Source organism: Cloeon dipterum, chromosome 1, assembly GCF_949628265.1.
Source record: "Cloeon dipterum chromosome 1, ieCloDipt1.1, whole genome shotgun sequence".
NCBI classification, from domain to species: Eukaryota; Metazoa; Arthropoda; class Insecta; order Ephemeroptera; family Baetidae; genus Cloeon; species Cloeon dipterum.
In genome coordinates, this window is record NC_088786.1 from 17,510,950 (window position 1) to 17,536,757 (window position 25,808).

At 39.9% G+C, this 25,808-nt stretch overlaps 1 protein-coding gene and 1 long non-coding RNA gene across 4 annotated transcripts in view; both read left to right on the top strand.

Annotated features, from left to right (window-relative positions):
* LOC135939088 (uncharacterized) overlaps nucleotides 1-25,808 on the top strand; it is a 33,399-nt gene that overhangs the window by 1,988 nt on the left and 5,603 nt on the right. For 2 of the 3 annotated variants that reach the window (XM_065483273.1, XM_065483291.1), the window contains exons 2-6: nucleotides 2,128-2,296; nucleotides 11,047-11,088; nucleotides 19,052-20,389; nucleotides 24,662-25,013; nucleotides 25,187-25,434. In XM_065483273.1, the coding sequence (XP_065339345.1) occupies nucleotides 2,141-2,296; nucleotides 11,047-11,088; nucleotides 19,052-20,389; nucleotides 24,662-25,013; nucleotides 25,187-25,434 (2,136 nt within the window). In that variant the 5' untranslated portion in view covers nucleotides 2,128-2,140. The remainder of the gene's footprint in view (nucleotides 1-2,127; nucleotides 2,297-11,046; nucleotides 11,089-19,051; nucleotides 20,390-24,661; nucleotides 25,014-25,186; nucleotides 25,435-25,808) is intronic. The other variant, XM_065483281.1, reaches the window with a different exon arrangement.
* LOC135939114 (uncharacterized) lies at nucleotides 16,652-18,277 on the top strand. The gene is made up of 3 exons (XR_010574715.1): nucleotides 16,652-17,974; nucleotides 18,026-18,095; nucleotides 18,155-18,277. It is a non-coding gene; the product is annotated as an uncharacterized LOC135939114 (long non-coding RNA).

Below are 25,808 nucleotides of genomic sequence, written 5' to 3' on the forward strand. Positions count from 1 at the left end.
ATGACACGCATGCACGAGCAGCGTCGCCCGCTTGTTTTGCGGCTGTACAGCACTCGTCTGCAGCGAACAGCCAGTGCAGGCAGGGCCAGCAGAGACTGTTGACCGACGCGCGCGGCTGGCGGAGAGATTTGGCCCACCGGTGTGTGTAACAAATGACCCCGGTCTTTAAATGAAGTGACGCATTTTTCGACTATTAATTTGCCGCGTGTCTTTGTCCCCTTCACCGGCAGCCCAGCCCCGGGCGCCGCGGGCGAAACGTGTGGCTGATTGATAATTAATTAATCGCACGCACCCCTCGGCGGCTGCATCCGAGCGAGAGGATGCTGGCTGTCAATCCTATTTGGCTGGGGGCCGGACCATAATATAGCACCTTGCCGCGCCGTGGAGCCGCATATAACGAGTGTCAATTATCCCATCCACCCCCGAGCCGCCCGCCGTTCGCGCGTCTCGTTCATTAGGTATTCATCCGTGCTGATACTGTTTCACTCTGATCTGCTAAATAATGGAACACGTCCTGATCGACGGCGCATGAATGTTGGACTTCTGCAACTTCCTTTGAAACGAGCAATCCACTCGGAGATGATTTTTCGTCCGATTTTTAAAACTGTTTTAATAAAATGGCACAGTTTAATTTTATAGAGACAGGGCAACAAAGGACTTTATTTGACTTGTGTTGAATAACATTAACAGTCGATCAAAATGTTAATTTAAATAATGCGCAAATCCGGACAGTTAAATTTATCGAAAAATTAAACGGTTTGTCAATGATTATTCCACATTATTTCGTTTCTTCTCGTCGCGGTCTATCCAATGATGTGAAAATGATGAGCTAAATTTCCCTTCCAGCAAAATAAATCATGATTTACAATAACGAGATATTGCCCTCCGCGTGATTAGCATGCGCAAACTTTGCAGCCAATTTTTTTACAGAAATCCTAACAGCAACCTTGGAAAATTTAAGCTCTTTCCCTTTAGGATGTTTTTAAGGAAAAGCTAAATTATTTTTCTGACTCTTTGGTCGAAAACAGTAAAAATTTAGTTTTTGGGACAAACTAGTTGCATTCAATTTAGGCTTAAATGATTTGCCTCTGAAGTTTACTTTAGAGTTAATAATCGTTCAAACAGTTCAAACGATCAACTCAAATTACCACTTGCTGAGATTAACAAAAATGTGTGAATCATGCTCTAATGTTGGCTCATTGTTTTCCCTTTACAATATAAAAGGAGTTCAACAATCAGACTAACAAGAATTCTGTTCTGTTTACTTGCCTTTTTTATGAACAGTTAGTTAAAAAAGTGGCTTTGTTGCTATTGCTCATTGTTGTTGCTACGACCGTTGCGTTCACACGCATTTATGAATCCTGCGAATTTCAAGCTCCCAGCTCAATCACATTCAACTTCCGCAAGTAATCCTTTCACGCTCTTTTTTAGTTAGTGCGAAAAAATGCAGATCTGATTTTGTAAAATCTGTCCATATTATCTTGGCATTTTTACCTTGTATGTATGATACATATGCAAAGCTACAAAAGTATTTTATTTTACCATGGATAAAAATTGAGAAGAGTATGCAATTTCTTGATGAAACTTTTAACTCGCTTTCATTGTTCAAAAGTTTGTTTGTTGGAAGCAGAAAAAATATCTGGCTATGTACTTGATTATAAAATTTCAAGTAAAATGTGCTTAAGAATACACAAGCGACATAAATTTAAAATTTTCAAGCTTGTATAAATGTATTATTGAAATTAATTTAACAATTTTTATTTATCATTTTATTAATATTAATTTTGGCCCTGAACAAACTCACCAAAATGGTTTAAGACTGATTAAATTCAATCCTGCAATAGAATAAAGATGAAACGTAAATATTTTGGCTTAAACTTCGAATTATTATAAAATAAAACACGAGACGGAGAAGGCATCATCCTCGTGATTTAAAAGAGCCCGTAGACAAAATCGAAGTACTACAGAAAATTAAAAAATGGCTTCTCTCCTTGAATAAGTCTGTCCCCTTTTTTTGCAGCAATCATTTTGCGAACAAAAGATTATCCGTCAGAATTGGCTGCACCTGTAATATTTAAAAAAATACTCCCTTACAAATTGAAATTTGATTTGTGACGAATGTTGCAGGTGGTGCGGAGTGATGTCGAGCAAAGAGGCGCTGAACGAATGGCTGCAGGCGGCGATGGCGGCGGCGGCGGGTCCGGGCGCCGACTGGGCGTCGCCGGGCGCCGAGTGCGTCATCTGCTCGCTGCACACGAAGCCGCCCGCCGCCGACCTGCGGAGGACCGGCCGACGGGTGAGTGTAATTACCCCTTTTCCCTTTGTTTCGGCACAACCTGCTTGAAAACGTCAACTCAGCGTCGCCAGATTTAATTAACTGAGCAGCCGGCTGGCCGCTTTCTTAATTAATTGGCTCGACTTGTTGATTACTTGTTGAACCTTTGGAGCAAATTGCGGCGCCATGTGACGCTCCCTCCCGCACACACGCAATCGATCTCTCCCGAGCGTGTGTGCGAGTAAATTCTCTCCGATTTTGATTAAAATATTTCCGCCTCCGCGGTGGACGTCGAAACAAAGGAGAAAATCACAGAGGCATTGGAAATTATCGTCACCACTTGAAAAGCTAGAACCCTCGGCGCCGCTTTGTTTTATTAAAAATAAAAATGCCCGAGCGCGAGCGTGAAAATTAATTAACGTCGCTCGTTATTTCTGTACAGTGTGGAGTGCTTGTTTTCAACCCTTTTTCCGCCGTGCTCGTAAAATTCCCTTTTCTTGCCGCCCTAAACTCTGCCAGTGTATTGCTATGACATTAAGTAAGCTATCTCAAAACAGAGCGTGGCGCATGTGAATTTCATTTGACAGCCAAATAATGCAGGCTGTCAAAATTGGAGAGGCCGTAAATTTTTTAACTGAGATATTACAGCGGAACTTCAACTTTTGATTCTATGAATCTATACTAGGATTTAATTTGAAACGCACCTTGTAATCCGAAAAATATTATATTTTTTAATACTTTTCGAATTGTATATAGTGTTTGATAAACGATGTCAATTTGACAAAAAAAGTAGTTTGCCGCTATTCATGTTTTTTTGGAAATTGAAAGTAACTTTTTTAACAAGTTTCAAACACCCATAATTTTTGAAAAGTGCGGTCTGACTAAAAAAACTGAAATCCGCTCAGCGAGACGAATCGAATGATGTGCGTTTGTCCTATTTTTGTAAATGCTCGGAATTTTGTAAAAAATTTTCCAGCAGAAAAGCGTTCTTGGAAATTCGAATTGCGAATTTTTGGCCATTCTTTCATATTAATCAGAAAAATTTTGTAAACCCAAATTACAATTTTCAAAACTTATTTTAGAATTTTTTACAGTAATATAGCCTCCAAAAATTGAGATTTGACCTCCGTAACTCTCAAAAACCTTGAATAACATAACATTTTCCAATCGTAGAGAATTTCCATTTAATTTTAAAACTTGTGCAATGGTAGTAAGAATATAATAAATTTTTCCTGACTAACGGGTGTGATCTCCATCTCCTTTTTATTATAATTCATTTTCGACTGATCTACAAAAATTTTCCCCATCACATTCATCCCTTTGTTTGGGGGTGTATCATCGCATTTTCATTTTATTAGAGGGGGACAGCAACACTTTGAAAATGAATGACCAGCTCGTTGAGAGTCAATTTATCTTGGCATCTTCTATTGAAAACCGATGGCTGCGGTGTTATCGCTGCCGCCGGCAATGCCTGTCCGCCTCTATTGCTAGACTCCAAGTGTGCTTAAGCAGAAAATTAGGGGGACCGGCGGCAATATTTACACTCGCCCGGCCGCACACTCATTAATTTTTTCCATTAAACGCTGTGAATAATTAATAAAAGCGCTGACTCGACGCAATATTCATATACATACTGAAAATCAATTAGCCATTAGCAAGCACATGGGATCCGGCGCGCGGCGAAATTAATTCGCCACTTCCGCGGAGTGCTCTACTTTTTTCGTTTAATTTCGGAAGAGTTTGTCCGAAAGACAAACTGCCCTGCCCGGTCCCACGTGCATAATCTGCAGCGCTGCGGGCACTTTGATATGATGGAATGCACTTTAACGCGCAGTTTAATTGCGCCCTTGTTACAAAGCCTCTGTCAAATTTGTCACTGCGGGCCGAACAAGCGGTCGAGTAAAATGAATAGCAAGTTTAGTGCAGTTCTGTGTAGTATTTTTGAACAGCACGTCGTGTCACTCGACGGGAACAACTCTTCTGCAATCCCGCTGCAGAAGATTTAAATTTAGATAAATATTTTTTGTTTTAATTTGAGTTTCACTCCTCTTCTATTTTATCACCAGAGCTACATGGAATTGTTTTGATTCCATTTTCCTTGTGACAATGATGAGAAATTAAAGAGGATCTTTAAAGAAAAATTATGGAAAATCATTCCTGATCTAAAATATTCTTTGAAATTTGTGATAGAGATCAAATTTTCCCAGGTTTCCGTTTAAATTTGTTCCAGTATCACGAGTGAAATAATTTCACGGGATGAATGTCTAGTTTTTCAATAAAAAAGACACCCGGTACAGGGACAGTAGCACGAACTGGTCAATTTCTGGACTGGCCTTCCTCTATAATGAGGCCCGTGCGCCCATGTTAATCGTTCACAATGTTATTGGGAATTGGGACGCGGAGTTCCATGAGTTGTTCGCTATCAGGGGTTGCCCGTCGCCCATCAAATAAGATGAACTGATAAAAATAAATAAAATTTTAATCCTGTGAGTTATAACGTGACTCGCCTAGAATTATTTATTGATCGTTATCGATGTCCAATGCTGAAAATGCATAAATCAATCAAAATGACGTAATAATAAAGTCCCCATGTCACAATAATTGCCAGTTCCTGTTGAACTCTTGTGAGAACGCATAGCATCTGTGGGGCACGTTGGCTGTGACACGAGAGCGGGAAAAGGCAGGCTCATTATCGATATTATCACATTGGTCGGGTGTAATCCGCAGAGCAAACTGACTCTCTCGATCGGCATCCCGCCGTGCAGCAGCCGCAACCTTGACATCTCTCCGTCTATCTGCTTCTTTTTGTGTTCTCTCTCTCCTCTGGAAACTTTTGTGTGCCGGCGAAGAGTCGCAAATCGCCGCCTTTTGTGCATCCCTCAGCAGGTGGAGCCGCGCGCGAGAGCAAACAAAAAGGGTGCATTTCAGCGAGGAGAGAGCATGAGAGAGCAGAGCAGATCTATCAAATGTATATTGCGCCAGATCGATTTTGCGCCGCAAACAAAGCAAAAGCAGCCGCGCGCTTTTATTTCTGCTGATGAATGAGCGCTCTTTTTATTATTATTATTTTCGTCCCTGTCCCCGCCAAGAGAGGGAACAGCACCGTTCAAGGGAGAGAAAGAGAGGGCTAGACGCGGCAGGATTTTTCTCTCTCACTCGCTCGACAGCGCGTTGTTGTCTTGAGGGCGCATTCCGCCGTCTCTCTCTCTCTCTCTCTCTCTCTCTCTCTCTCTCTCTCTCTCTCTCTCTCTCTCTCTCTCTCTCTCTCTCTCTCTCTCTCTCTCTCTCTCTCTCTCTCTCTCTCTCTCTCTCTCTCACTTGTGCAATTCGCCGTGCATTGTGTGCCCTGCCACAACCCTAGCACAGTCGACGACAGTAGTACACCCACCCCCATCTGGACAGCTGAATACATCCCTCCAGAATTTTAAATATGATGAGCTCATGTTTACGCAAAAACTCTTTAGTAATTTTTTGCTACTTATTTTTAGGGTTTGGGATATAAATACTTGTTTTATGTGCGAAAATGTAAACAATTGATGAGCACATGTAACATAATTTAAAGACTTTTACTATATTTAAAGATTGAATTTACTAGGATTCCAAACCGGCTAAATCTTTTGAATAGCTCAATCAACATCTTTGATAGGCACAGAAAAAGTCGAAAATGATGATCCATAGAAATATACAGGCTTGCAAAAGAATTTTGATTATTTTTACTAACATAGTTTTCATACAACCATGCTTAAATTTAGAAAATATGAGTCAATTTTAAAACTATTTTTCCAGAAAATTAGGTAGAAGAATTTTTTCACAAAATATATGTCCAGTCTTGAAAATTTCACGAGTTTTCAGAATTTTCTGATATTTTTGCTCTATCACTCACATTGTAATTTAAATTATGTTTTCAAGACGAATATCTTTATTTGTCAACCACAAAAATTCAGCATTTCACCTTTGCGATTTTTTCGCAATCGACCACACATTCAGTCTGCCTTTTCCGTGCTGAAAATTAATCCTCGTCTGTGCGCCGGCTTTTGAGTGTTCTCAGCACTCGGTGGCTGAATAAAGACGTCATTTGCAGCACCTTCTCTCCGGTGAACAGCCTCCGGCCATTTGGGCCTCCTCTCCGCTTTTTAATATTCCATCATGAAGGAACCACTTGTTAGCCGCTCGCACAACACTTCCACCGTCGTGTCCCTTGGTCAGTTGTTCACAGCTCTGTTTGGCTGCAAGTCAAGATTTCAGATAGAAATTCGTAAAACAAATGATGTAAAATCTTTTCGAAAAATGAATTCTAAGACCGTTTAGCACAAATGTCTATGTAGTTAAAATTATTTTTTAATCATAAGTACTAACAAAAAGTTGAAAGATGTAAAAATAATTGACTTTTGCTCAAAAGATTCGATTTTATTTTAATGGGTGCCTAAAACGAAATAATCTATTTAGTATTCAATTTTTGAGAAGAATAATTTGTTAATTATTTGTTCCTAATTGTTCAACATTTTATGCGAGTGTTATTTATTTTGTCAAGTGCCATCAGTTAAAAGCCGCTCGTGTCTTATTCTCTTGAAACAATAAATAACCGATTTCCACGAGTAAAACGTTGAAAATGACTGATCATTTTGGAAATTTTGCAATTTTTCATATTGAAAAACGCGTCTACCGGATTCTCTGTGAACAACAACCACTCATAGGAATTAAGAATTAGGGCGTATTTTCCCGGAAAATTAAAGTAAGAAGACGAGACCAATTGTAGCAAAGCGTTGGAAAATCGTAAAATTTTATGTTTTTGCTTAGATTTTCAGGTAAAATCCTGATTCAGTTATCGATTTACTAGTTTTGCACGAATAAACGTTTTTTGGAACTTGTTATCCGTGCTCATAAGATGGCCTGAACATCATAGCGGCCACAGAAAAATAATTTATAATCGGTTTTGCACACCCCAACTATTAATTTAATCTCTAGTTTGAACGAAAGGAAACAAATGATCGCGACAGCAGCTGTACTTCATGCTGCAAAGTTCTGATTTTGACACTTGTTGATCTAATTAGGCGCGTTTTCTTGTGCGTCGCCTGTGGTGGAGCGAGAGAGGCAACCGTCTTGAGTCGCGAGTCGTGCCGGTTGCATAGCTCGCATCACGTCGCTCCAGCAAGGGGAGCGCGAGAATATTGGCGAAGCTAAGTGCTGCGCCACGGAGCTCTTTTAAAAGTTTTGGGAGTTCTTCCCTTTTTAAAAGGCTTGCTTGCAACTTTGTGTTTATTGCCTCTTAAATGAAAACTCGTGCGCATCATTGAATTCAACCAAAAAGTGAGAGGAAAATAACTAAAAAAGGGCTTGCACGCATAATTGGACATGTCCTATGCAGGGTTTGCTGTTTCGTTCGGTCATTATCTTCCAGATTAAATGAAGAACAGTAAATAATATTCCTTTAGTGTAGCACCATCTGGGGAAAAGTTATTTGCTGTAGACAAAACGTGACTTTTATCGAAAACCACCCCGCAGAGGTGAGGGGGTGGGGTTTGCCAAATTAATAAATTACACCGAAATGCTTTGGTTTTCCTGATTTTCCAATCGTTTAGAAAGAGGGAATTTTATTTTAATTATTCTAAAAACATGTAAGTCCGGTTATTTCCTAATATTAAAAAAACTAACCAGTTTTATATATCAATAATTTCCGCCCTTTTGCTTTCCAAGAAGCTCTCTTGGTAACCTACATTCACCCAATCAATCTTATTGAATAATTTGTGTGTCGTGGTTGAATTCTGAAGAGCGTGTGCATTTCTGATGAACTGCGTTTCGCAACCGCTTGTTCGATTGTCACAACACACATTGGGAAAGCTTGAGAAATATTTTATCGCCGTGCGGTGCCTATTCACACGCACACATTTCATTAAGCAAACACGGCAATCAGGCGTAAAAGCGGCCGGCTGCTCGCCGTCTCGTGGCAACGGGCGAAAAATAGCAATCGCCGCTAAAAGGCCATTATTTCGATTCGAAAACGGCGGCAATAATGATGCTGCAACCCAAAGTGCACGCAGCCGAAGCTGCAAACAATCGCAAGCGAGCCACGGCTGCTCTGCTCGCTCCCCGACGCAGCGCTTTTATTGTTTCGTGAGCAGGACGCGAGGGAGCCGACTGAACGAACGCACTCGTGAGCGGGTGAGCCAGCCAGGATGTGCCCAATTTTCTAAATGTGTGCCTCCCATTGCCTCCGCATTCTTCACGCGCGTCAAAAAACACCAAACAAACTCGGGGAGGGACCACAAATCGGCAAACAGTTTTACTTGTAAGGGAAGGGCCCCTCTTAATCTGGAAATTATAGAATTTCCCCCTATATTTGATAATTTATGGTAATTTTTGGTTTGATTGATCCACGCTTCCGAATTTTAAAATTTTAGAAAATTGCAAAGAGCCATGTAGTTACGATAATTTCTGGAAAAATGGTCACAATAAAAGGCCTTGTGCATTTTTAAAATCTACTCAGCATGACGAATCTAATGATGCGGTGATCATATCTAAATTTTCCAACACAAAAGTGTTCTGGAAAATTCCTGTGCAGAAATTAAAGTTTTAATTTTTCTAGGATTAGGTTTCATAAAATCAAGGCTTTATTTTGGCTATTTAAAATGTGTGCAGGATGTTAGAAATAGCAATTCATTTTCAATCAAATCATTATAAGCCGGCGTCTCTTTTCATTCGCCGTATTGGGGGCCCTCCTGTAATTCATTTCCCGCACCTCTCACTGTATATGCGTGCATAATTGCGATTGTTTTTCGCATCTCGCACGCATGCACATTTCGCGGTCGTGCTTTTGTTTCTTCTGTGAGCCGCGCTTAAAAGGAGGGCGAGAGAATGCATTATTTGCAGAGTAAATGTTAGTCGTCTCGCCGAGCCGCGGAGATAAAGTGAGAGAATACCAACAAAGAGCGCGAGAGAGGCACGTTTTGCGTCCACAGTGCAGCTTTTAATTGATAATTAAGCCTGTGCTAATGGCAGAGAGCTCTCGCTTAATGAGCATGAGATTTGTCAACAAATATTTTAATGCTCTCACGATATGAATTCTTTCAATAAACGTGCTTTTCATTCAGTTATTGAGATGAAGAAATTACTTTTGTAGGAAATTGTATTTACTCAACTTTTTCTGTCACAAAAATAGAAAACGCTGCTTATAGTATTAGAATGTCAAGGAATTTGGAACACCCAACGATAGATTTTTTCTGTCGCTACTCTGATGTTCAGACCATCAAATGAGCACGAATCATGAGTTTTTGAGCAAACAGTCGCTTTTTACGGAGAATCCAGTGGACGTGAATTGTGATGTCAAAGCCTCCTAAATATGCTCAAAAAAGCAGCCAATGGTAAACTGGTACAAATCAATTAATTAGGCCTTAAGTGGAATAGAAACTCGCGGCTTCTATAACTTTGATTGCAGTAAATAATTAAAAAATCCATTATTAAACAGATCATTTTGTAAGACGTCGACTTTTCTGAACAAAAATCGATTTTAGTTAGCACATTCCTAATAATGATAAAAAATTCTCATGAAAGTTGATTGACAAGTGTCACAGAAACTTGGAATTACAATTAGTAACCAGCACATAAACTGACGCAAAGCGAAGCGAATTCTGCTGTGGACGACGTTTATAAACAATAAGGCAGCGATCGTAAACATCGCGAACAGGTGGAAATAAATCAATTTCTTAAAGTTGGCCAGCGATTAAGCGGCGCGCTCGTAAATCATTTCTTTGCGGCTGGCTGTGTGCCGTGCGTGGCTGCAACTCGCGCGAGTCCCCGGGGGAGCGAAACAAAAGCACGTCTCTGCGAGGCCCTGCTACTATTTGCATAAGACGCAGAGAGAGAGAGAGAAAGAGAGACTGTCACTTTGCGGGCGGAGAGGAGCTTACCAGAGAAAATGAGAAGATGAGCCACTTTTACATACTTTTACGTAAAGAAAGCCATTTAAAAATTCATCCGCGCAGAAGGGCGCAAAGAGGCAGCCGCCAAGTACATCTGCTCCACGGGTTGCTTACCTTCCTGCGCTCACTTAGCAGCGCGCGTGGCACGTGAGCCGAATTACGCGGAATCGATTAAGCAACTCGGCGTGTTTGTTGTCGCTATTGTTATTATGCAGAGTGAGTGTAGCAGTCGCAGGTGCGACAATCGCGCTCAATTATGCCGAGAGGCGGCCCGGCCTCCCTTTTAATTTACGCCCACGATAAATTGTGCACCGGGCCCAATTAATCTAATGGCAGCCTCGTAAAATGCCTCCCTGGACCGAGTCGACCTTGCTTTTCTTCCTTTCTTAAATAATGTGCGCATTATGTAATCCCCTCTGTAAGAGCAAATATATTGCTCGGGTTGCTGACTCGCTCATTTGTAAAACTTTTAGAAGTCACATTTTTTATGGTCGAAAATGTCCCTTTATTATCCTTTCAACCCTTTCAACAATCGTTTAATTTTTATATAATCATTTCAAAATATGAAAGATTGGGAAAATATTAGAGAATATCTGTTATTAAAATATGTATACTTAAACTGAATAAATAAATGTTTTTTACCAACCGTTCACCCTTTTGTCAAACCCTAATGCGGTAATTTATTTAAAAAAATTCTTGCAGTTCTCATTAGTGTTTTTTCTTCCTAAGGGATAGATCATTTCACTAGGGTGCAGAGAAATAACGCCGTTTAAAGGTTTCACCTGAGATGTTTAACAATTATCTACATATTATTATGTCTATTAAATGATAGTAAATTTTCGAATTTGATTTCAGGCCGATCCACCACCGTCGTGCTTCTTCTTCGATTCACATCCAGTAAGTATAATTAGTATTACAACAAATCGCGTTGCCCAGGTCGGTCCTCGGCATCTTGAAAGAGGCAAAAATTTATTCCTCCTCTTTCAGCCGCTGGCTCGTAATAATAAAACCGACCCGTTTTATTGTCCGCTTTTATTATAACAGTAAAAGTTCAAGTCGCCGATGTGCGTCGGAAATAATGCACGCACGAGACGCCTTCGACTCGGCTCTCTTTCAATATTTAATTACCGCTGCCGAGTGTCGCGCACAGCAAAAGCAGAGGCCCGCGTTTTAAAAAATCCTCTCGCTATTAAACCTGCCCGAGCGGAAGCATGCTGGTCGCTTTGATGGTTATATTTTTCAAAGGGCCCCTGCACATCTTTGCTGCGCTGAAAAACGCACCCGATTTTTAATTAAATGTGGTCAGCAAAAAATTGTTGTTTAAATTAACAAAAGGGCACCTCTTAATTCGAAAATTCAGGTTGGAAGGTGTTTGATAAAAGATGAAAATTTTCCATAAGAATTGTTCCCGTTAATTATGGTTCGCTAGATCCACGCGTCCGTAATTTATTAAAAGTCAGCATTTGAACAAATGCAAACTTCTTGGATAATGTTCTCATTTCAACAAACGTTAAATTTTTGGAGTCTGTTCAGCGAGAACAATCAAATGGTGATAAATTTTAAAAGTTAGCAATTTTGCAAAAATTCGTCAAGTATTTTGGGAAATCCACGTGCAGAAATGTACCGGCTTGTGGTAGAGTTTAAATTTTTTTAAGATACTTTTTCATGAAATCAAGCTATATTTTGGTTATTTTGGATTTGTTAGCTGGTTGCATAACTTGCTGGTGAACACGAGTCAATTGTAAAATCCACTGTTTCCTGGGAAATTGAGGAGTTAATTTTTAGCGTATATTTTAAAATTTTAAAATTTCATCAGCGTTCCAAATTTGCCAATATTTTTGTTTTAGCACTCACAAACTCTATATCATGAGTAAAATTAAATAGCATGCGGAGCTATAGTTAAAATATTTTACCCTCATCTTATGTTTTCTGCATTGTTTTATTACCATAAGGGTCAATACGAAGCATCTTGCAACCACCATAAATATACAAATAAAATATAAACTCACCTTCAATGACAGTAAAAATATTAGTAAGTAATCTTCATTGATTAGATCTGGAAAATAATATTTTTATTTCCAAAAACCTCAATTTGTTATTCGTAGGAAGCCGCGTGCTGTCAGTTGCAGGCTGGAAAAATGTCCCTCATTAATAATACATGCAGTCGTAGACGTTTAGCCTCTCCAAATGAGCGTAGCTCAAGCAAATTACCGTCGACCGACTCAAAAAATTTGTCAGCCAGCGAAAGCACTCAAACTCGTCACGCACTCATGGTCTGGGCATGGCAAGGTGCGCTCACTTCATAGTCTCGAGTCGAAAGCGTCCGTCCGTCGCACGAGACATAAATTTTTCTCGCCGCTGGATGTGTCCCCCCGCTGCCGTTGCCCGAATCCACTTGACTAAAATGTGGGTTGCATTCGGCGCTCGTGCACCGCTCCGCTCTCTCATAAAATATGCATGTACGACTTTGAATTCTCGCGGGACGCCGACGTACATTCACCGCAGCACCACCGAGTACCACCACGGCCGAGCATTGGCCTGATGAAATTGGACCCCAAATTATCCGAAAAGAGAGCAGACGCCGGCTTTCCGCGGATTAGAAAAAAAAAACACTCACACGCACCAACGGTGAAAAACGAGCGATGCGAAAAATAAAGCTGGATGATTGATTGTTTTCTTTCTATTTGATTTCAAGCGTGTTATAAAACAGCGCAATTAGCTAAAGATTTCAGATTTGTTTTGTCATTTTCTTCAGTCCCGTAAATCGTTGAAAAAGTCTTATAAAAATTCACCTATGAAATCAAATCCACTAAAGCCTATACGAATTTAATGATTCGATCAAAAACAAAAACGTTGGATCTATCGAGTTTGTAATATCCCTTATGCTCTTGTAGCAGGAATAATAATAATTTTCGCTATTAATTAATCGCTATTAATTAATCGCTATTAATAATGGAATGGACAGATAATGAAGTTGATAAGAAGAAATCGATGGATAATCAATAATAAACTAAACTCAATACTTGTGCAATAAATTTTGCTTGGCAACCAGAGATATGAAAAACACAGCTGGGCCAGCCAAAACATCTCCATAAAAGAGTGTTTTCATCCAGAGAAGCTTGTTTTGTGTTTTTAAGATAGAAAGTAAAAACAGGCTGCCTGTGAATTACAAGGAAACGAATTAGACGTGCACATCTAGTTGTTTGTCTAAACAGCATAATTACACCATTGTAAATTTATGACCGAGACAGGGTGACCGACCCTAGCAACAGAACTCTGTGTACTGGAGAAGAAAGCAAGACATTCATTAGTGAGTGCACCAATGAGTGCATCTTGAAAATAGCAAGACTCAACTATTGGCTATTTAATTAACCGATCAAAGTCAAAGGATTTCAGACGTGCAGGAGAGAAGGTCGGCGTCCGAGAGGAAGAGATCAGTCTTTCGAGACACCCGAGGAGACTTAGAAGTCATCTCTGTCTTTTTAGTCCGTACAAGTGCAGTGAAAGTGCTAACAGAGGCCACGGACTTAGCAACCAGGCCCGATCAGCACCTGTGGTGTAGTTAGTTCTGGGTATAGGTTGTGTGTGGGTTTACCTATGTCTGCGTCAGCAATCCAAATGGACAGAATTACTTTTCCTGCTCCCACTCAGGAAAGGTCTGCAAGACAGCCATTATCTTCTGCTAAGTAACCACAAGGACACTGTATGAACATTTCTGCAACAGCGCAGAGGTCATCTATACTGAGAGTACACAGTCAAACCGCGAAGAAGTGCCTAAAGGACACAAAGTGAAGGACATACGAGTTAGAGGTTAGAGCCATGGAAATCCAAAAGCAGAGCTTTCCGAGTTTGGGTGGCACGGCATAGTCCCCTTCAGGGAATTCACTTGAGGGACAAGGTCTGGGTGGCACCAACAGCACTTCTCCGGTTAACTTGCCAGGTTGAAGTTTTTGTTAACTGCATAGTATTGACAGATAGGGCAAAATAAGGTTCAAAGATATGAAAAAGTTGAATAGAAAAATTAATTAACTTGCGGATTTCATCTATATAATTCTAGGCAGGACTTCAAAATCTGATGCGTGATTTGATGAAACAGTTGATAATGAGAGAAGAAGAATGACATAAATTTATGCAAAAATTAATTCTTCCTTTTGAACCGATAACATATTTACCTACCAGACCAGCCTTAGTTCCTTAAATAATGCCCTTTCGGTCAAAATTTCAAGACCTAAGTTGGTTTCGTTAAGTTAAAGTGAATGAATTTGTATTTAAATATATTTTCAGTCTTGGCAATATCGTGACGCAGATGTTTTGTACGTTGTGTATGACCATTTTCAGAAACTCAATTTGTGCGTCCCATTTTTTAGCCGAACAATAAAGTCAAAATGCAGACAATGCCATTAATTATTCGGGATGCTAAAAGAGTGGATAAATTCTTTCCGCGCACCGCATTTTTCCGGTAATGGTCCGCTTGTGCTGGCGGTTAAAGCGGGCGATCGCTGCGATATTTATTGATAAGTGCTCGCTCATCCGCGCAAAATACGCTCACTTGTTAGAATATATGCTGCGTAAAAGCTTGCGCCCATTATCGTCGTACACTCGTGTACTCGGGACGTTATTGTTGCTTTAGCCGGGATATTTCAATAAACGTCGCATCGAAAAGCATCTCCGTGCAGTCGTTGTCGTCATTGTTGTCTCGACCGGCCTGGCGACACGGCGGGCATTGAAAATCCGCGGTCCCGCGTGTATCAATGTCGACGACAAAAGCAGCATTTTAATAAAAAGCAAGCTTTCGAGTAGTGTATAAATATATGCACCGGGGCGGGGGATGCTGCTCCTCCTGCACCCCCCGAGATAAAGAGACACACAGCAGCAAAAAGGACTCCTTTTCTAATTTTTTTAACAGTCGCTTTTCTTCTCAGAATTGCTTTCTAATCTCGGCAGCGATTGTGCGTGGTACTCGGTGCCCGTCACGCGGAATTTGTTGAAAGGGATGCGACGTCTTTTCGGGACGCACCCCGCCCGCTCTCATCCGTCGTTACGCCGAGGAGATAAACCACGCGCGCGGAGGGAAATGGAAGACAATATAAACTGTGCTTAAATGTGATAATGTTGCGGAATCCTATTTCCCCTGCGAAAATATAAACCGCCTTCGCCGCCCAGACACTGCTCAGGTGTGGTGCGGTATTTTATCTATCGGAAAATGGTGCTGTTCCGCTTTTACGACTCTAGTTTTCGTTTTAATCAGAAAGTTTGCTTGCTTTTGTTATTAAAATTTTAAATCCGTCTCCCTGTTTACTGCTGAAACACTTATCGTTTTCTTATCTTGAAACGTTCTTTCCGCCACACTTTGATAAGTTTGCACAAATCGGATTTTTTCTCCGTTATGTATAATGATATTGCTATTTGAAGAAATGTAACGCCTTTTCTTATATGTTTTAAATATTTTTGCCAATATCTATGCCGACCTATTTTTTACTGATTTGGAGCAAAATCAGCGTTTAAATTTTTATGACAAGACATCAGCACAAAATTTATCAGGAATAAAACAAAACTGTCAAATTGGAGTTAAAAGTTTCAAAACACATTCAAAATAAAACAATTTCTATTCCAAAATAGAAATTTGTATTTATTTTTTTTTAAATATTAACATCCATAAACCAATAGCGTTCTTTAAAATAGGTGTCCATAGTTTTCTATTTGATTTGATTTATGTTGCAAATTAGATGAAATAAAAATATAATAATATATAATATTACTTTAAAAAGTGTCCATGTGAAAAATAAACCCTCGCATAATTTTTTATGGTCAAAGCAAGCAATTTTCAGACTCCATGAATATATTGAATAAAAATTATTTTCTTAGCCAACTTTGAAGAAATTTATTAACCTCCTCTAACCTATGGATTTGGACCTGCGCTTTTTCCCAAGGGCTATGTCGAAAATATTTCACTCAAAAATATCTATTTGTCTGGAAAAATTTACCAGATTTTTTTATTTGGGGAAAAAGACAAATTTGGAAAAAAAAACTATTGAGAGGGAGAAAATTTCGAAAAATTCTGGAACCTAATTCGTAGAAGGTAAAACTGGCAATTTGTACTGTATTATTTTTTGATCCTACACATTTTATGAGTATAGGGTGCGTGCGTTGCACATGATAATAATTATGGATGGGAATGAAATTTGGTTCGTTTCGTTTGGTGCTGCCACCTCTATGATGGTGGCTGTGGCCAGCAAGAATGCCGCGTTGGCTTTTGGTTTGGTGAACAGCCAGTCGAGTGACAGGACAGCGATGATAACAATTTCACGCTGAGCGTAGCAAGCAATCGTTAGCGTAGTATTGGAGACCAGTGCCACATACACACTGGAGTGGAATTATTATATTGTTATTTAATTGTTAAGTGAATTAAATAGAGCCGCCCTCGATCCAAGTCTTCGTTTGTCATCACTGCAAGGTATCATACGCGGGTAGAACGGGGCAGATTTTCCACATTTCACCGGGAAAGCGGGGAGAAAAATGAAAAATAGTCGGCGTGGTCGAGTCACTTTCGTTTGGTGACACAGATTGAGTAAAATCGGGCACCTGCAAATAACGAGGCGGAATAAAAGGAGCGCCAGCAAGTAAACAAGGGTGGCCGCGGCGAGGGGTCGGCCGTCACGGTCCTCCGTCCTCCCCACGACCCACGCGAGTAATAATAATCCACAATCCAGCATCTGTCGCGAAAGTGCTTGTTTTTGTTTGTGTGTCTGCTGTGCGCGCGGAATGAAAGGCAAAACTGCGCTCGATGGTTAATTTGGAGACTTTTTCTTGGCGTTCGATGACGTCTCTTTTCGCGTACACAAAAGAACGTCTCGCTTGCTAGCGTGTGTGTTGGTTATTTGTGTGTTTTCGCGTTTATATGCATATCCATCCGTCCGCCAGGCGAGTGCACGGCGAATGAAAGGGCTGCTTTTCATGCACACGCCGCTCCAAGCGCAATTTTTGTTTTTTTGCACACGACAAAACACACGACCAGATCAATATGGCAAACGGGATTTTTGTGTACGTACGAATGGGGTGCATTACATCCATTTTTTTTGTACTCGCGCTCATTCTTTTCTTGTCTTCCTTCTGCTCGCGGCCGATATTTTTTTTACTCGCGCTTCGGCTTTTTGCAGCACAGCTAAAAGCTTTTTACATCGATTATTTCGCCCAGTGCTTCCTTTCGCATTCGGGCGTACGCGGATCCGCCGGAATTTCTTTTCACTGATTGCTAATTAGTCGACTCGCTGCTACTTTTTTATTTAGCCCCTTCGATTCAACGCAATACTTCAAACTGACGCAAGTGTGCGAGAGGGCGTTATCATTCAGCCAGTCCTGATTTTTGTTGACTTCGCGGTGTGTTTTTTAGATTATGCTTCTTGCTTTATTTGTTACAGTTTGATAAGAATTTTCGTCGATATTGAACACCACATATCTGCCACGACAATTTCCTGGCTTTTTGTGGCAAATATATCACAAATTTTTCAGTGATTGTTGCCTTTTGGATTAGTGATAATTTATATATTTTTATTCATTTTCGAAAGGATTTATCAAGTTTGAAATGTATTTCTGGAAATTAAAAACCGATTAAATATTGAGGAAAGTTGAGAAAAGTTTTTGATTGCTTAGTAAATTTAATATCATTTGCCATTTTAATATGATAAAAATGACACAAAATACAAGACGATCTTGCAGTGAAAACATACCAAGCGAATACGAAGTTCTTCTAAATCATGAGCGAGTCTGTGCAAAAAACTTGTTTGTGTCTTTTTTATTGATATTTTTGGCATATTTATCTAAATTTTCTTGATAGATGCCAATGAGGGCAGAGGCACGCGAGACTGTCATAATAATTGTCAGAAGAATAAAATTCAGCTTCCTCGGTTCGTATGGAGCTGTTTATTTTTAAATATCTCTACAGAAAGGTCCTGCTCTACTATAGTTTTGGCTACTGGTTGCAGCCCTACTTCATGAGCTAGAAGGAAACATGAGATTAGAATAGAGGCTATTTTATCTTCGCTGACAATCTAAATGTTATGTTTCGAAATATCATTCTAAAATCACAGCTGTAAAAATTTAATTAAAATCATATTGTCAAAAATAGTTTTAAGTAAATATTGATATGAATTTTACTGTTGTTTTTACGGTATTATACAGGTGTTTAATACACAAGCGTAATAATTTTATATCTTATAAATCCTACTCAGATGTAGCTTAAATTGATAATTTGAATTTTAAAAAAATAAAATTTTCAAAACTAGTAAGCAGGTTGCACGTTTTTTAAGACGATCTACAATTTTTTCTATAAGACGGCGGACAGATTTACTTATGGCCAACTGAGTACATATCACACATTTAAGGCCTAAGGATATTTACAAAAATTGGACTTAAATCGCATATTTCTTGTTGTTTTATTAAACCCTTTTCAATCTTGTTGGTCTTAAATGATTAGAAAAAGATGCTTCTAAACGAGTTTAGCAGATAAATTTCTTCTGAGAGTTAAATATTTCTAAACAATTTTTTATCCTACTGATTGTGAGTTATGAATGAGCTTTTGGAAAAAGGATTGGATGGTGGACAAAGAAAATATCCTGATTGTAATTTTTGAAATTTAACAATGAAACAATTTGAGTTAGACCTGAAAACTAAAAAATCGAATTTTAAAATGTGATAATTTCTAAAGAAAAAAAAACATTTAAAATTCTCAGCCATATTAATAAGCACTTTTTTCTTAAACATATACACTGCCACTTGCGTGTCATTTATGAGTAGATAAAAGAATCACTATCGAAGCCGCTTTTGAAATTTGTTATCTGACCCGCATTTCACGTGATTGTTGCAGGAGGACGTGGTTCTGGTCGGCGGCAGCTCGTTTCCCACAGACCCGCTGGTCAGCCTGCCGGGCGACCTGTTCGAGCTGCAATTTCCGTCGCCGTCGCCCTTGATCGAGGCAGCGTGCGACGCCGGCCACGTCCCTCTGTCCACCAACATCAACAACAACAACACGTCCAACTGCAACAACAACGTCTTCACCTCAGCCGAGCAGCAGCAACAGGACCTGACCGCTTCCGTCTTTGAATTCGCCGCCGCTTTCAGTCCAGACGCCAGTTCGGCGTTCACCTCTTCCGACGCAGGTCCTGATGCCCATCTGCAGCAACCCTCCATGTTCGACGAACAGCAGCCCTCCACGATGCATCAGCAAGAGCATGAGACGTCCTTTCACCTGCAGGACGCCGCCGCCGACTCGTCCAGTCTGATGACGATCACAGCATTCGAACCCGCCCCCACGGACACCCCGCCGTCCCGATTTCCAGCAGACGCATCGTCCGCCCTGTCCGAGCGCTTGGACGACTGGGAGGATGGCGAGATCAGGGAGGACGCCGCCCTTGCCTCGACCGACCCCTCCGACTGGTCCCTCCATCAGTCTTCCGACGATGACGACCTGCACCTGCACCACCACCACGCGGCCATCGACACCTCCGGTCTGCTCAAGCTCAACTACGTGCGACGCAGCCTGGCGTCGCCCCCGCAGACAATAGCACAACCCTTATCAGTCAACGTCCCACCACCACCACCTGTCGCAGACAACCGCCACACACCGACCCCCCCGGTCGGACCAGAAGACCTGCGAGATTTGCTCGACGACTACGACGACCTCGTACACGACGGCCTCTCGCCGGTGGCCCAGATGCTGCAGCACGCGAGCCAGGGTGGCCGCCAGATCGCCGGCCTCATCGGCTCACCACAGCCGCTGCAGCCCAAAATCGTCATCGAGGTGACCGAGGCCGACGAGGACGAGCAGGTGCCAAGTGGCCCCAACGACGCCGTCGCGCTCAAGATCATCGAGCAGATCACCTCGCACGTGGTCAGCCAGCTGGGCAGTGCCTCGCCAGGGCCCCTCAGGGCAGAGAACGGCAGGCCCTGCCCGCCAAAGAAGGCCGAGCAGACGACCAGGCGTCCCAGGAACTCGTCGTCGTCCAAGGAAAACGAAGAAGAGGAGGATGCGGCAGAAGATAGCCGCGCCGTCAAGAATCTTGCCAATCGTAGTGTCGTTAGCAGAGCTAAGGAGGAAAAGGCCATTAGTTTAAAGCAGCCAGACTTGTTGAGCAGACTGCCGACCAACCTGGAAATCGCAAACGCTATCAACTTTGATGAAATTGAAGCTGCAGTCAAAGAGGTGATTAAAATTGGCCAAAGGCTTCTCGTTTTAGTTTAATTTTTGTTACAAATAACAGATATTTTTGTTTGTTATTTGCGTTTGAGAGTAGTGGGTTTTTCGATAAAATAGTTTTTGTTAACTTTTGTGTTAAAAAGGTGCATGAAATTTGCTAAATCATGGGCAATTTTTTAAAATTGATATTCAACGACTTAATAACGACAAAATAACATAACAATTTTGGCTAATTTGGACTCTGAACGCAATTAAAACAGCTTAAACCATTTATTTTCTCTTCTCATTTTTTGAAGTAACAAGGTCTGACCGTCAGCAATTCGTAACATTTTCTTATTCTAGATTGTTTAAATTTTTAAATCTTAAAAACATTTGCAAATTCAGACAGTTAAATAAAATAAAAAAGGGGCAAGATTTTTTAATTTAAGATTTTAAAATTTTAAAGAAGTGTATTGCCATTTTTTCTTTGCAGTTTTGTCGCCAACATATTTTTATTTAGCAGCAATTTCTTTTACATGGTTTCAGCTTATTTTCGACACAAGTGTATCTGCATCCTCGTTGCTAATCGGGAATTTGTCTTGCTCCAATTTTTTCCCAAGAAACTCATTATAAAACAACTGACTTCTTTTAGCTCGACAGGGTCAGAAAATGATATGGACGGCCAGACTTTCGTAAATATTCGCTTTGGAAATTAGAAACTGCTAAAAACGTTGAAATTAATTTATGGAAAATCACCTTGTAAATCTAAGTTTTGGAGAATCATCTTAATGTACCGAAATATTTGACCGGTTTTCGCGGATACAAGGTGTTTTGTTGCGATTTTGGTGGTTTTAAGTATAGAGAGGCTATATATATCTATATATCAGATAAAGCATAGAACAGTGGGAGAAAATCGTTTTAAATCCCCAAACCTGCTTGAAAAATTCTATACTTTTTCTTAAGGAGCTGGATTTTGCGGAGACAAGTAGTAAAAAAATTGTATCCACTTGCTGACCAAACTAGAGATTTAACTCTGAGATTGTGCCAACACAGCGTAGATAGTGTTCTTTTGAAAAATGCATGACCGTAGAATGTGGCCTCTCGCGTCACTTAAATAACGTCAGCTAACAATAAGAGCTAAGCAGGTTGGCGCGGCGTCAGCAGCGGATTGAATAATGCCTCGCGCCATTTACGCCGAGAATAATAATTACTTTACATAATCTCCCTAGCGACGCCGAAATGGGCCGCGCACATTGGGTTTTTTTCTGCTTATGTAATCAAACAATCTGCTCGCTCGTGGCGTGGAAAGGGCTTGATAATTATTTTGCCGGGATTAAAATCTGTCACCGCGCGGCCGGGAGCAATGTCACGAGAAGAAAAATCCGCGCACACATTCATTATTGGAAAATGTAAAAGTGGGAAAAGAATGCATAATGAGAATCCCTTTGGGCTATCGAGAGACAGCTCACTCGGCACATTTTGCGTATGAAAGGGTCCATTGTTGTGCGGGCGTGTGTGTGCGAGCGTGCCAGCCAGAGAGAGCGAGAGAGAGACATCATCTTTTGTGTCCTCTCTCGCTCGCAATCTCATCTCCTCGCCCAGTTATAATTTCGTGCCATTTATCGAGCGCGATTTTCCATGCGATAAACGCCGTGCGCGCGTTTTTCTCTTTGCCTTTTTGATGCTCGTTTCTTATTAGCCCCTGCACTTTTCTCGCCTTTATTTGCGGAAATAGGACAATAATTCACGGCTGCAGCTTTATAAAATTGGTAAAATTGAATGAAATAGAAAGAAATGCACATGCAGGTTAATTTCATGAAATCAAAATTTACGAAATGGCTCTGCTCGTGCCAATTCCTAGTGGCCTTCTCGTCGAAACCTTTAAACTATATCAATTTAATTACTTAAGACTGGCATGGACTGGACACAGACTTTAATACATTAATCGGTTTTCTATTTTATTTAAATTTTTTCATTCATAACTTATTGAAAGGTCTAAAAACAACTATTTTTGTTTAATTTTATCAACAGGGACCATTTAATATCGCTCATAATTATATTTAGTAAACAATATATACATGAATAGTGTTTTTTTAACTGAATAAATCTGGATTTGTATTTCAGTGAATTTATTTTGGTTCATTTTCACATTCCGGGACCTAAAAAATGCCTGATTTTCTATGTTATTGCTGTTGCTGCATACATACTGCGCAGATCGGTCACATTCCCATTACAAAAGAGACAAGATTTGGTTCAGCAATTTGAAGCTAGTAGTATCATACATAAAAGCACCTCTTTAAAGGATTGAATGTATGTACCGCAAGTAGTGTCAAGGAATTCTCTATAAATTCTTTTCTCATTGGATTGGCGATATCGGCATGGGTCATACCTTCCAAGTTTAAGTGCCACTAAGTTCCCCGAGCGACACAAACATGTTTAAACTCACACTTGGCCAATCAGGAACCTGCGAGAGTCGCTCGGCCAATCGCGCCATTTTTCCGCGTTAGAGCCAATCAAGAATCTGTTTATCAGTGCTCACCGCGTTTTACATTGCTTCAGCCGATTTCAATAATTTTAAAAGGGATGTCGCCTCGCGTACCTGACTGTAGCTGGAATACGTCCTGAATTGTGCCTTGTAATGAAAGAAAAACTTGACGACATCCCTTGAATTTTAAACTGTTAGTTAGAGGAGTTAGAGGTACCTAGATCACCCAGCTGATGACATGTTTGGCGTTGTAGTGCGACAGGTATTTTATCTATCCAACCCTAAAATATGTATATTTTATAATTTAATATATGTACGCATATTTTTGAGACAATGCAATGTTGTGCAACTTTGAAAATATGGTTTTAGATATTTGAATGCATTTAATACGGTTAATACTTCGTGACATCATTTATTATGCGCAATTTGGCGTGAATAAAAACAACATACAGTACATATTATATAATCTATCATATATAGATACATGCATATTTATACGTCATAGATACCATATATAGTAATATATAGTAGACTCACCATTTTCGCCCAATTCACACTTCTCGCTAGGATAGGGCATAACATTACATATTGATTCTTTCCCATCAGAGCGAGAAGTGTGAGTGATCAGAATGCGTATAATACCATAATTAAAACCATATAATATCATACATAATGTAGATAATATTATAATAACAAATGTAGATAAATACATACAGTTACATAATTACGTAATATATGTGCCAATATTCTTTAATGCAAAATTAATTAAACTCCATCAGGTATCGCTATCAATATGTGTGATATGATAACATTATGTATTACATGTTCAAAATTCAAACAAAATATTATCTATCCCGCTACATCAATTTAAATAAATGAATGTATGATATGTACATAGGTTAGTAGTATGTCTCGGTTTTTCTTATAAAACATACAGTACGTAGATACATAATACGTAATATGTAGATCAGTGTTCCGAAAAGACGGCTTTTTCTAAAACGAGGTGGTTTTATCCGGCTTAATCCGGTTTTGGCTTTTTTGGCTGGAACAAAAAAAAAATTGTAATCTAACTTGAGGATTTTGACAAGCTGTGAAAAAAATTCAAAAAAGCCAGAATAAAGCCAGCTAAAATAGGGTGGATTAAACCTCCATGGATTAAACCGGTTGGATAAAACTCGGAACACTGAGTAGATACATATTATGTAATAATATGTAGATGCATAATGTACAAAGACATTCATGTTTGGCGATCAAAACCTATTTTTGCATCAGGGCTAATACATAAAATACATAATATGGTTTATTTCGTTTATTTGGTTATGTATCAGGTACTATTATGGAGAAGTCACAGTTTTTGCCGCCGACTCCGCCGAGTTACAGTTTTCGCCACCCCTATTTTAACATTGGATTCTCATAAGAACTGGCGAGATGTGCAACCCGGTGGAAACTGTAACTTTACCATACACATATATATTTTCGGTATCCGTGGATCGTTTTGAAATTTTACGTGTTGATATACATATACAATACAGTACAATAAAATTAAATATTTACGATTATATATGTAATGTATATTATCATTTGTATTGTGCTGAATTACTGGTTGGACATAGATTGGAAAAATCAACTAGAATAATGTTAATACAAAAACTGAAAGTCAAAATTATCGTTTTCCAATTTTGTATGACTCAAAAAGTTCTTACTAAATTCAAGATCCTTCTATTTTACAACCTTTTAAAACACCTTATAGATTTTTTGTTTTGTAGTAAATTTTGTTCATCATGCAAAATTTTATCCACCGAATTTTTCTCCAGGGACTGCAAGCGGAATTAAATCAAAGCTTTGCTATGTCGTCCATGGATATGAGGATTAAGACCAAGGCTGCCCGCAAGTCGTTTCAAGAGCTGAGTGCGGCGCCCACTGCTTCCGTCAAGACCAGCAAGCCTGTGCTGGTGAAGCCCCCACCAAAGAGCCAAAAGAGCCGAATCATCACTTCAGAGACCCAGAAGAAAGGTGACGCTGCCCAGGAAATGGCAACTCAACCTCAGACAACCAGGAATCTCAAAACTATCGACATGTTTGCTGACAAAGCTAACTTGTCAAAGATAAAACATGCTGCTTTACAAAAAGAGCCATTGGTCTTAGAGGAAAATCCAATCAACTTAGGTTTGTCTCATATTGGCCATATTTTTCTGTCAATCATGTAATATTTTCCTAAAATTCAATCAGTATAATTACTGTTCATCTTGTATCCTAGATTGCCTTTAAAAAGTAACTTAATTTCTATTAATAAACTAGTTCCTCCTGTAGCAAGAAATAAATTTACTTTTAATTTTCAGAGGTGGAATTGAGCAAGCAAAAGAGTTCTCCCGTGGAGAAAGAGAGGGCCCCGTCCGAGTCCGTGTTAAATTGTAAGGATAAGCCATCCACCAACAATAGGAACGAAACGTCCAACCCAGGAGAATCAAGTGATCCGTCACAGAGTTGCGTCCAGCCCCAGACACAACAAACTGTTGAAAAGCCAAACAAAACCAAAGGAAAACCAAGGAAAAGGAGAAATAGCTATTTGAAGCCCAGGAAGGGCCAGGTAATTGAATTTTTGCATGACAAAAAAATCTGAAATATTTCTGGGACTGTGCTTTGCTTAAAGAGATATTTTTACACGAAATGCTAGCCAGGCAAATACTGTTTGCTTAATGAAACTTTTCATACTAGGGTTGAACTTTTTAACTTTACAATTCATTTTTCTTAATTTTAAAGCCTGTTAGTAAGAAGTTATGCACCTTCGTTTGAAAATATAACTTAGATTATCTAACAAATCCTTGGTTCATTGCGCTTTAAAATGCGATTAATTGCCTTTTACATGTTTTTATTCATTTTTATGGTGTCTACTTTGAACACTATTTCAAAATTTTCAATCTGGCGGCAGCTGACCATTTTTGCCTGTTCCTTGCACGGCTG